The sequence below is a fragment of the Nanorana parkeri genome, unplaced genomic scaffold, assembly GCF_000935625.1.
Source record: "Nanorana parkeri isolate BGI_ZX_2015 unplaced genomic scaffold, ASM93562v1 scaffold274, whole genome shotgun sequence".
Taxonomy (NCBI): Eukaryota; Metazoa; Chordata; class Amphibia; order Anura; family Dicroglossidae; genus Nanorana; species Nanorana parkeri.
The window spans coordinates 1077539-1090145 of NW_017306542.1; the positions used below are offsets into that span (position 1 = coordinate 1077539).

General features: G+C 39.5%; 1 protein-coding gene across 1 annotated transcript in view; it reads left to right on the forward strand.

The window, feature by feature from the left end:
• Positions 1-4854, forward strand: part of SVEP1 (sushi, von Willebrand factor type A, EGF and pentraxin domain containing 1) — a 294647-nt gene extending 289793 nt beyond the window's left edge. The window contains exons 48-50 of the mRNA XM_018557222.1: positions 72-167; positions 2420-2513; positions 4309-4854. Coding sequence (XP_018412724.1) covers positions 72-167; positions 2420-2513; positions 4309-4339 — 221 coding nt within the window. The 3' untranslated portion in view covers positions 4340-4854. The remainder of the gene's footprint in view (positions 1-71; positions 168-2419; positions 2514-4308) is intronic.
• The last annotated feature ends 7753 nt before the right edge of the window (positions 4855-12607 follow it).

Genomic DNA, 12607 nt, shown 5'->3' on the forward strand with positions numbered 1-12607 from the left:
TATATATATATATAGCATGGGTTGCTAGGATAAATGGATACAATAATAACAGGTCCTGTTTTCTTGTGTAGCGATTTGTATCCTACCGTGCCTAAATGGTGGTCGCTGTACAGCTCCATACAAATGTGCATGTCTGAATGGATGGACTGGATCTCGCTGTCACGTTGGTGAGCACCCTTGTTTACAGTTCTACTTAGAAATGTAGTGTTCATGTGTCACACAGTACTTGGGCATGTTTCTGCTTACACTGGATACACTTAAAAAGTAATATAGTCATGTTAATGCAATGGAGGTCAAACATTCAAACTTACCTGACTAACCAGTTGTGGACTTTGGGCATGCTACATCCCAAAAACATGGGAGTGTACAGCATGACTTGTCCTTTTTCTCCTGTGGAGCCTCCTCTACCTTTGTCAGCAACTGCCAGTTGTAAAGATGACATTCTGGAGTGGCTGTGTAAATAAAACAAATATCACAGCCACTACTGTAAAAAACGAACCATGACAGTGGTTATAAACACTGCTCAGATGCATGATTCGGAGCTACAAAGTAATAGTGTTACTTTTGTATTTAATCTATTCCATTTATCTGCAGATCAAAGGGATGCACTTCATATACATACTGTATGATCAGTTCAGATCAGTTAAAGCAACATGACAAATAAAAACATTTTTTCACATATAATTTGTAATATGCAATATTATTTAACCATTCAATGACCCTTAGTTCACCCAAATCAACCTTAATTAACTCCTTCTTCCTCTTCTTATCTTGGCTATTATTTTCCTGCTGATTTTTTTCTATTTCTCTTACCATAAATATTCAACTTTTTTCGTTTTTATTCATTTTGTTTGTTATTTTTATTTGCACATTTTGTGCTACTGAAAACATTGAAAAGTAGACTTGATTTTATCTGTAAATAATTTTGCAATGCTTTGTACCAGTATCATTTATTTTTTTATATTTTTTATATAATACTGTATTTGCTATTACCATGCTTTTGTGACCTCCAGATATCTCTCTAACATATCTGCTATGCTTCCATTCTACAGAGCAACGTCAGAGGCCAGTTATTTAGGCGTAGCTTAACCAAAGGTTTTCCAGGCCAACTAACATGTTCTCTTTTAAGAACTAGTCTGATTTAGTGGAAAAAAAACCCCACCATACTCCGTAATAAAATATAGTAAAAGGGAACACTAGTTCATTGGTCTGGACAACCTTTTCTATCATTTCTAACATATGCCCACATTTTCACATTTGATATGCCCACATTTAATTGATAGATTACTCTACACACTTACACATTTATCCACAATTTTGATAACTCTACATTCTAATATACTGGTTGGAGCTGACCAATAAGTAACTGATAACTTACTGGTCCAATCTCCCGGTTCCCTGCTTACAGTTCCAATGATGGTCTCCCGATGTAATGGAAAATTGTATTCACTATTGCTGTACGTGTAGGACTCCAATCACACTCTGTTAAACCTTCTTAATTTCAAGTAGAGCAAGTTAAACACATGCACTCATTTTAGGGTTAACGCTAGCTAGTTTTTTAAAAGCAGATCTTTAGGATTTTCAAAAGTTAACCCTTGTAGTGGGGTTACCCCCACACTGCAAGGGTTAACCGCTCGTTTTGGTCTAGGGAACAGAATAAAGAAGATACACTTGCCCAATCCTCGATCCTGCGGCTGTGACTGCTCACTTCTTTTCCGCTCCGATCCAGCTGTGATATGTCCCTCAGTGTCCTCAGGTCTAATGCAAGTGAATACACCTTGCATAGATGAGATTATGTAATTGGAGCTTAGACCACCATAGCCCGGGGTAGAAGAAGCTGTGGGGACCAATCTAGCAACCTGACAGAATTGAGGTTCAGATGATATTTTCTTTATTTGCGCCCCTAGAACAAAATTAGCAGTTAACCCTTGCAGTGCGGGGATAGGCCCACCGGTTAACTTTTGAAAATTCTGCAGTTCTTCTTTAAGTTTTGAAAAGAGTGAGGAAACCACTGACCAGTGACACAAGCGTAGATAAATAATTCTCACCGTATAGCAAAGAAAACCTAACAGGGATTCTAGCCGCCCTCAAATATACAAATAACAGCACCTTATGTTGTCCTTGTGTGGAGATTCGTATCACTTCCTGCCTCAATGACACAACAGAACTTGAGGGGAAATCTCCCAACTGGGGACACAGACATCAATTAAACACAGAGCTTCTAACCTCCTCATTCAATCCAAACCACAAATAGTTTTGGCTTGAATCCTAATTGAATTGTTCAGCCATTAGTATTGTGTGTACTGAGCTTTGTGTGCTGTTATGTTTCTAAATATACTCTTGTCTAGTACTTTTGTCTAAAATAGGTATTTCCTCCATATGCAACACTTATACTGTAACATGCATTTTTGTGCTGCAGCTGTGTGTCAGACACCATGTCAAAATGGTGGCCGATGTGTGAGACCAAATAGATGCAACTGTCCTCCAAGTTGGTCAGGACCTGACTGTTCTAGGTATGTACTTTATCTTTTACAGTAGATAATCTGAAAAGGAAATGCTGCCTAATTGGTCCATACAATCTCCCCACTAATTTGCTGTTTTTAGAGGACATAAACATCAATAAAGTCTGAACTCTAGGGAGATATAGTAGCATAATTTAACGTAATTATAGGCTCGTTAGAATTCATCAACTGTATTTTAAAAGCAAATTATGAAAGTACATGACTCTGTCTTGATAAGAACCTCTTGTAATGTCCCGTACAGTAGATGTCAGAATGGCAGAGGGAGGGGCAGTACTCTGAACAATGTTATTGACCTTGGCAAGGAGCATGCTAACAGTAGGAATGAGGTTACATTTTTGTCTGCTGCTGCTATCATTGTCCAGTCACAGACTGGGGGCGGCAATGTATCCGAGCTGTGTTGTTCAACTGCAACAGAGAAAACATCAGGTTTCTAGGCTTCTAGGCTGTCTGTGTCTAGACTCTCTGTGCTACACTAGCAGAGCTGTTTAAATCTCAGAATTGGCTAGTCAAAATTACAAATCCTTTGGCTAGGTAGAACAGCTCCCGTATATAGTATGTATTTCTGCTGTGTATTAAAAGAGAACTATGAGGTGAGTGATTTATTTTATACCGTCGCTCACTCACTTCTCGATCATGTCCCTGCAGAGAGCCGTGACTGTCACTCACGGCTCCCTGCAGGGATTCCCCCTCTCTGATCCTCCAGCGCTGAGAGGTTTAAGTGACGGGGAGGGGGGGTACAGCTGGCTCTGCCTCTAGATAGGCAGAGCCAGCTGTCAATCACACAGCTGGGTGGATCTCGACAGTAATGTCGGGATCCGTCCCGGCTGCGCCGGTCTCAGTATAGCGCGAGCTGTAGCTTGCGATATACTGAGCTTTGGGTCACGGGAGGGCGCTAGTTTATGTCCTCCCGTGACCCTTAGGAGAACTATGGGGAAAAACCCTTACCCCATAGTTCTCCTTTAAACTGTCTGCGTGGTGTTCCGCTTTCATTTTTCACACAATATTAGACAACAGGGCAATGTACCGTATATTTATATGGTGATGTTGATCCAGTCACTTCTGATCAAGGTGATCTCTTTCACTTGCAGACACTGCATTGCTAATGGAGTGCATACTATATATGCTTATCAGAGGGACAATGGTCCTTTTGCAGGATCTAAGGCATCCATGCATTTTTCCAGAAAGTGAAATGGAGGTTCAGTGCAGTGTTACCGGGAAGAACATGGCTGTCTTGTTTAAAGGAAACCTGTACTGGGAGAAATACATAACATGCCATTACTGACATACTGCTAAGAATTCTGGTTGCCTGGCTGTCTCTGGATGTAATAGTTTTTGAGCTACTGACCTGGATCAAGCATACAGGCTGCAAATGAGAACTCCTGCAAACTTGTTGTGGTCAATGACACAATGCACTGAAGCAATTGGATCAGAATGACAGCCAAGCAGGTTGTTTTTTTTTCCAGAAAAGGTTTCTATTAATTGAGACTAACAAATATGAAGCTGACCTCTGACACTGGATGGCTTTAAGTCACTACATAGGCAGTCATGTGAACGGGTTAAGGAAACTAATTTTGCAGCCCTATTTGTAAATGCAAGTTTAGTAACTGATGTGATTAGGGTCTGTGCTTTTTCACTTTGGATTCACAAAGCCCTTTATATAAGAGTACGGCACTGCGATATATACCAACTGCCGTACTTTAATTTATTTTCAAATACAATTTGTGATTCCCTTTGATGCCACATCTGTAGTTTTTAATCACATCCTAACTGCCTCTGTTTCTTTCAGGAAAAGAAAAAATGGGTTTTCTCCTTTCTAGCCGTAAATTGATTTTGTTGCACAAAAGAAACTCTATTTTTCCCAGGATCTGATCTGGAGTCCATTTTAATTCAAATTGGAGTGCCATAATGTGATCTATTTTCTTATGCTTGTGTATTTTTTAAGGTTCATCTGTATTTTCATATGCAAATGTATGTATTATTAATATGCTGCTCAAGGTTGAATGTTAAATTGAAGATGGTTAGTGTACATATTTCCCCCCCAGTGCAGTTCATCTTAATACTATGTGTGTTTATATGTACTTTGCTGCCTAAGGTAACTGTAAGGAATATACTTGTGATGGCACATGATAATAGTAAGCAAAAATCTGCAACCCAAATATTAGCTGGATGAGAAAAGATTGATGTTTACCTATGTTAATATATCTTTGTTGTTTTATTGTTAATTGAAAACCAAAATCATCACAAAAACCTGTTTATTTTTCATTGTTTTAATGTGTTGTTGATATCAGTTATCCTAAGAAACATTACACATTTTATAATAAAAAGACAGAACTCTTGGATATGGGATCTTGTTATTTACATTACCTTGCGTACTACATTGCATAATGTTATATAAGCAGTAAGGGGTCCAGTTATAAAGCAGCGGTATGACCTTACCAAAAGGCACATTGCAAGTAAAGCTTTAAGCTAGCTAGGGATGCACCGATACCAGTTCAGATACCAGAGCCGATATTTGCCATTTTCACGAGAACTACCAGGGTTGCAGCGGGGACCTGGCTCTGGCGCTCCACCACTGTGCTGAAATCATTAGTCTGTATTGTTTTAGAAAAACTGTCACATGACAATAAACAAAAATGTATCAGTACTCGTACCTGTGAGTACTTGGACAAGTATCAGTAGTTGTACTTGCAAAACTGGTATCTGTGCATCCCTTTATTTATATTTATAAAAACAAAATCGTACATTAAAACAGAGATGTACAAATCCCAGGAGCTCCGTGTGCTCCTTACAAATGACAGCTGCCTCCTAATTTTTGAGTTTTTCTCTAGTCTAGTCTTGGAGCTCAAAAGTATCGGTACATGTACTTGTACTTGTACCAAGTACAGTACTTGGTATCGGTGCATCCCTAAAGCTAGCCATACACAGCTAGATTTCTCTAGTTCAGCTCTGTGGGGTCTCCTATCCATGCTAAACAGTGTGGATAGGGGGATATCTTCTGCCAGCTATTGTATTGAGACAGCCATCACCTGTGGCTGTTTGCACACCTGAACAGTGACTGCATCTGAGTGGATTTGGCCACTGTTTATCCAACAGTTTTTTATACTTCCATCATCCTCCTCCGGACATATAAGCCCCTATTATCAACCTCAGATGCACCCTTACCTGGAGCTGACAGATATGGCATTTTGACAGCCATGGCTTGATTTACATCCTGTGCTTCGTGATGCATGATCATGTTGTAAATATGTTCCTCTACTGGCTGAAGCAAAGACTGATGTCTATAGAGAACTAAGGAGTATCATGTGGACCCCCAAAATATCAAGCAATTTTAACAGAGAAAGAGTTGCTATATTATACATTCAAGAGTTTGTAGGCACCTCATCATCATACCTATATGACCTTGTAAGACACCCCATTACAAAAACATGGGTATTTATATGGATTTATCTCTCCTACTCTAGAACAGCCTCCACTATCCTGACAAGATTTTGGAGTGTGTCTATAAGAATGTGTGCCCAAGAGCAGTTGTGAGGTGATACACCTTCCAATTCATCTCAAAAGTGTTCAGAAGGACCCGGCTTTGCGCACAAGGCCACAGTCATGCTGGAACAGTAAAGAGCCTTAGGCCCCTTTCACACAGGGTGATCAGGAGAGGAAATGTGCACGGATCCTCTCCTGATTACAGTAGTACGGATGACAACAGTGACATCCGTGTCCATACAGTTTTTGCCTCCATGGCAAGATGCAAAACTGCAATGGCCAGACCCCATGCCAGCCTATTACAAATCAAATGTAAACTGACATGTCTCCGTTTACATCAGATTATCCTAGATCTGGCACAACCCATAGACTTGCATTGGGCATCCGATCAGGCACACTTCAAAAAATGACAGGCGGACCCGATCGGAGCGCCCGTGTGAAAGGGGTCTTACTGAAACTGCTGCCACATGGTTGGTATCACACAATTGTCTAAAATGTCTTGGTACTGTATGCTGTGACACAACCAGTGCTCTTCCACATACTTTTGGTCATATGATGTATTCCTGTGTGTAGTGCAGTAAGACAGTTCATACATAAACATTGCTTCTGGGAGTTCTTCTTCAATGTGAAAAGACCAACACACTTCAATTTATGCAATTCTTTGGTGTGTTGGTCCAAAGAATAGCGCAGGTGTTTTATGTGTGAGGATGGTTCAGCTCATAGTTGTGATAGTGGAGCAGCGCAGGGAAGTAATTACGTATTAGGTTATATATGAGACTTCATGTAAATCTTTGTGTTGTACAGGGTTGGCTGTATTCAAGGTGAAGGTTTTAAAAGCTGACACTTTCATATATATATAAGTACATACAAAGAGAGGCACCAGATCATCTATTATTCATATCCAGTTCTGTAAAAGACCGTATTATTGGTCAAGCTTACTTGCGTAGGTGAGGCTGCTCATTTATTCCAGAACACCCTGAAGGGGATGAGGGGTCTTTAGTAAAGTTTAACTATTCAAGTAGCAGTGAGAGCGCTGCCCTGGTCAATGATCAAAGAGTACAACATTATGTTTTATTACACAATAAGTAAAAATAATTACAGTAAACTTCCCATTATCCACCATTCAAGCAACCGGCACTCTCAAGCCACCGGGAAAAAAAGTGGAGGGGATAAAATGCCCTCCATTTTTTTTATGCCAGTGGCTTGATGCACACTAAGAAATTGTCGGTTGCTTGGTGCACATTAAACAATTTCCTTAGCAACTAAATGTATTTAGTTGCTAACAAAATTATTTGTTTACACCTTGCTGCCGGATAGATTCCACGGTCAGCAGCAGAATTTAAACAATGGGGAGTAATAGCCAGCTATTGGCTATTTCCAACTGCAATAGCCAATAGCAGGCTGGCTATTGTACCCTTACACTGAGCAGAGCAGTGGATCAGAGAGAGAACTTTCTCTCTCAGGTCCACTGCTCTGCTCAGTGAGTGAGGTTTCAATAACCAGCCTGCTATTGCAACTTGCAATAGCCAATAGCAGTCTGGCTATTGCACTGCCCACTTCCTGCTGTTTACATTAAGCTGCCAGCTGTGAAACTCTGATATTTTTCTACTGATTATTTCAGATGCTTTGACCATTGATCAGGGTGGTGCTCTTACTGCTCCTTGTATAGTTGGACTTACATATACATGTCCCAGTGTGTAACTGCGCATTAACGAATACACAGTGTAACTTAATACGCATATATTTGTTTTTAGTTCTAAATATTTGTATATGATGTTGATTGCTAATGCATGGTCTTAATACTTAGACCTTACAGGGATAATTCTTATAAAACTGCCCAGTTTATCACTGTTCAGCAAAAAAAACAGCATTGAAACCGCAAATCATTTAATACAAAAGACGCCAGTAGAATCCCTGGCTGCGGTGGCGTGCAATGCATCTAAGCAATGTTCAAAGTACTTAGTCTCAATGAATAATAGACATGGTTAGCAACCTGATAACAAAGACTTCAAACGTATTTGATACCGTGATCGAAGATAAGAAGACTGAAATATGGGATTGTAATTGAAGTGCTGTGAAAACAAAAAGCTTCTCATTGATATTACCCACATTGTCTCTAAGCACAAAGACCTTAGCAGCTGAAAAAAACTGGTTAATTCAACCTATGCCACATACAGTGTAATCATCCTTTACCTTCCAGCTCTGCCAGTCTTAGGTAGCAGTGTTCTTGAGCAATTGCCCCATAACTGCCACAGTCCTATCTTACCTTAAGTGTTCCCCTTCGATTCATCTCTACTCAGACTCAATCTTACTTTGTGATAGTGCTGTGACTGCTTAGTTGATTAGTGTTACCCTACCATACTCCAAGTGAGGTATGGGATTTCTGATCACTGGCAATCAGAAAAAAACATCTGATATAGTAATTCATGGAGTAGCACTGAATAAGTGTACTTTTAAGGAAGTATTGTCACACTTTCTTGAACAAAATATTTTAAAGCCCAACTCCAGGCAAAATATTAATGAATTAAAATAGACCCACACTGGATGATATAAAAAAAAGAATTCTTAGCCTGCAGTACACACTATCAATCCAAAGCTGTCCTCTGCAGTACTTCTTTTCACCACTAGATGCCCTCAGTCTTCTGAGGTAAATAATGGTACCCTCCATGCCGAGTATAATGATGTGGAAAGTGGAACTGACATCATTCCATTGCAACTCTCTGCATCATCTTGCACCACCAACCATTGAAAGATTTAAAGTAAAAGAGGACTTCTGAAAAAGGCATGCAAAAAAAAAACATACAACAGAAGGGGGCTCCAGGGGGAGGGGGCACTTAGGTTAGACTTTTTGAATGTAAATAATTATTTACATTCCAGTTACTTAAACCTGTCATTATGTTTAAGTAACTGAACCGACATTGTGCATCAAAAGTAAGCACTTTCAAGTGACCACACATACCTAAGGGTGCCTTCAGAGCCCTTAAAGCCCCAAACCCTGAGCTGCTCCAATATTTAAATCTTGACTTTTCCCTCCCACAGCGCCATACAGGATTATAACAAAGGTATAATGGGAAGGATCTCCTGATTCCTATTAAGCACAGAAATCCTACCCTGAAACAATACAGCAAAAAGGTAGAAAAGAATGTGTCTTTGTGCACAGCCAAGTTTGGCTATGTACACTTAATAACAAGTGCAATATAATCTCTCATCAGTAACTTTGAACTAATCTACTGTAATTAGTACTTTAAACAAGTGCAATTCCATCAAAAATTAATTTGCCTATTTTGAATACAGTGAGGTATGGTTGGATCACCCACCATGTCTTTAGTGATCACACCAATCCTGCAATAAAAAAGATGTGTTACACATACATTACATGTATGGCTGTGGTTTAAAGCCTTCAGAAACAGGGGAGTGCCAACCTTTAGATCTACCATTAACAATGCAGTGCAAGGGCCTGTAAAATTTTATACAAATTGATTAGATTGTTTCTGCTCATATTGCATAGTTTTCGTAATTCTAAAGGAGGTTATATAGAGGTTGCACAATCGGTTTATATAGTGTATGGCCATTTAAGGACTGCCCATAATCCATGGCACGTCTGAAGTTATCCAACCATCAGTATACAGGGAAAACACTAATGCAGGAATTCATAATAAACTTAAAGTGACACTTTTTGGATATGGTTCCCTTTAGTTTCAAAGAAGAACATTTACTAATGTCTGATTGACAGTTGGCTCTGCCTCTGTAGAGCCAGACACATCTGTGTCTGCCCCCTCTGCACCTCCAGTAAGCGCTGGAGGAATGGAGAGGGAAGGTGGGAATCCCTGCGGGGACTGTCTTACCGCAGGGAGAAGATTGCGAACTGAGCGATGTATTTCACTCTCCCCATAATTCTCCTTTAAGGAATAGCATAACTCTTAGGGCCCATTTACACCAGTGTTATACTCCGCTAGTGCGTGTCATACAGGGGCAGTGAGATATGTTGTTACAACACATGTCACAACTCGCTACGTTCTACTTTTTGTTGGGAAGTGAAACAAAAGGACAGAAGGCAAATTGCCTTGTCTATGTTTTAGGGTTGTGTTGCGCAACATATCAAAAAAGGATTGCACAAATGTGTACTTGAAATAAACATGCCCCCCCTCCTTTAGTGCCCCAAATGGTATATCAGCAATTTCACCATAACACTATCATGATTTCAGCCACAGAACAAGTATGCCATTACCCCATATAATGACCCTCCCGTCCCCTTGGTAATACCACTTTCTTTTTTCAGTATTTATAATAAAAGATATAGTTCTAACAAAACTGTGATACTGTGCTGCGATACTGTGAATTACAACTGTTTCTGAAATTACTGGTTGCTGTAACTTTTGAATGATGACTTAACATTTAGTATTTGTAATATCCTCTATTTCAAAAACTGAACCACATAACAGTTACATCCACATATCTTGTGGTAAATAGCTATAATCTCAGAAACTAAAGGTAAAGGTCACATCGAGCTGTACACTGCATTATATCACAATAAGATTTTGATGTATAATTTGGCATTTTCCTTGTCGTTTTGTGATTTTTCCATGTATCTTAGAACATAATCATATTCTAGTTTATGCTTGTTTGCCACTATTATGTGAAATCTCTGTGTCCTCATATCACATCATTTGTTACAAGCCTACTGTGTTTTTTTACATCTTCACTATGGATTGCAGGTGCACAAAGTAAAATAAATGTAAATCCAGCTGCTGCAGTTTATATAAGACTATAAAAATGAGTAAAATAGGTTTTGTTGATTTCATGCAAACATTATTTGTTCTACTTTCTGTCCGTCCCTGCGTCTGCCCCCATCATGCAGGATTTGTATGCCATTCCGACTAATCTAGCTTTATAAATAAAAGACATTTTGTTTTTCGGATTTCGGCTTGCCTGACTTGAAACCTTGTTTTGTAGCATGATAAACACGGCAAGCAGCAAAATGAGCAATGTCAATGTTCAAACTATCGTGGAGAAAAATACACTGTGAACACGAAGACAGAATGAATCATGGCATATGACCTTAAACAAAATCTGTCATATGTGAGGCAAGCTCCCAGTGTTGTAGAGGAAAGCAAAGCAGAAATTGGTTTCTAAAAACAGGAAGGAGACACAGGCGCCGTGCAGCGCTTCTTTTATTTGCCTATGTCATGTTTATTTGTCATGTTTGTTTTACACAATAGGCATGGATAAAGACAAAAGATTTACTAGAGAAGAACTTGAGTCTACTTTGGACACCCAATCATGGGCAGAGGTTGCTGAATAGAGAGTTTTTATGGGCTTTAAGGAGTGTAGGGAGGAAGATAGAAAGTAAATATGTTTTACTTTGGATACTGGTATTTGGCTTTAAAGTAGCCAAAACATGTTTATTAGGTTTGTATATAGTATCAAAGGTTTAGAACCCTTTCAGTTTATTTATTTTTTGCTGTTCGTTGTCCAATTGAGGAGATTTCCCTTCACTTCCTGTATCAGAGAAGCAAAAAGTGAGAATTAATATGTGCAATGTATGAAATATTGGATTTTCCATCACTTTTTGTGTCAGTGACCACAGGACAAATAGAGAGGGGGAATCTTTCTAGCAGGGACACAGGCACACAAAAAAACTTGACCTATTCTATTCAAAACCAGCCAACATCATTTTAGCTAAACATGCACTTTGAAGCCCAGGTCTAGCTTTTATCATGTTTTTAATAAACTGTCCATCAATTTGTAAAATAAAAAAAGACAGCTGCAGTACTCACTTATTTTCTTGTGCTGTCCCTGGCAGACTTACCCACTTTGCAATCTAGCACCAATCTTCTATCATGGATGCAGTGAGGAGCATTGGTGCAACACACATACCTTATTGGGATCCATGCAAAATACAAACCAGAGCATGTGTGGGTTTTCCTATATTTAAGGCAGATGTGTATGAAATACACCCTTTCAACTGGTCATCAATTTCATCAGCTATTAGAATGTATGAGAGGGGCGCTATATGAGTCACTGGCCACCAAAACTTGTACAGGCTCATCTAAGGGATAATATGGTAAAGGCTAGTTTTAGGTTGCTGAGCACCTATAGTGTTAGTGGCTGCAAAGAAAGGTTGCTAAAGAGATGGTAAGCCTAAATCCTATCACTATTTTGCTATGAGGCCCTGTTATATGTATTTATCCCCTGCACACAGACATAAATTGTGTGGTGAAAGTGTGCTCTGTCATGGTTGACTCAGTACACACTTTACCCATAAATCATCCAGCCTGACATACACTGTTCGAAAGCCATGTGCACAATATTTTCACCACTAGATGGAGAGGAGGAGTATAGGAAATTCAGACCAGGCCCCTCTGCTGACCTGATGGGGCCTGGTACGCAAATAATGCCTTTACCCCTCGATCGGAGGTTCTGCCTGAAGGTGCCTAGATAACAAGTACTGTATGTCTGAAAGAATTACAGATCCTTTGCCAGGTTACAGAGTTAACATATGTGTATTTGTACTGTGAATTTAAGTGTTTACCTGAAGTTCAGGTTGAAGGTCCCAGGAATCAGTGCTTTTGTGTCTGTATCCATCCCATTAACAACTATGACAT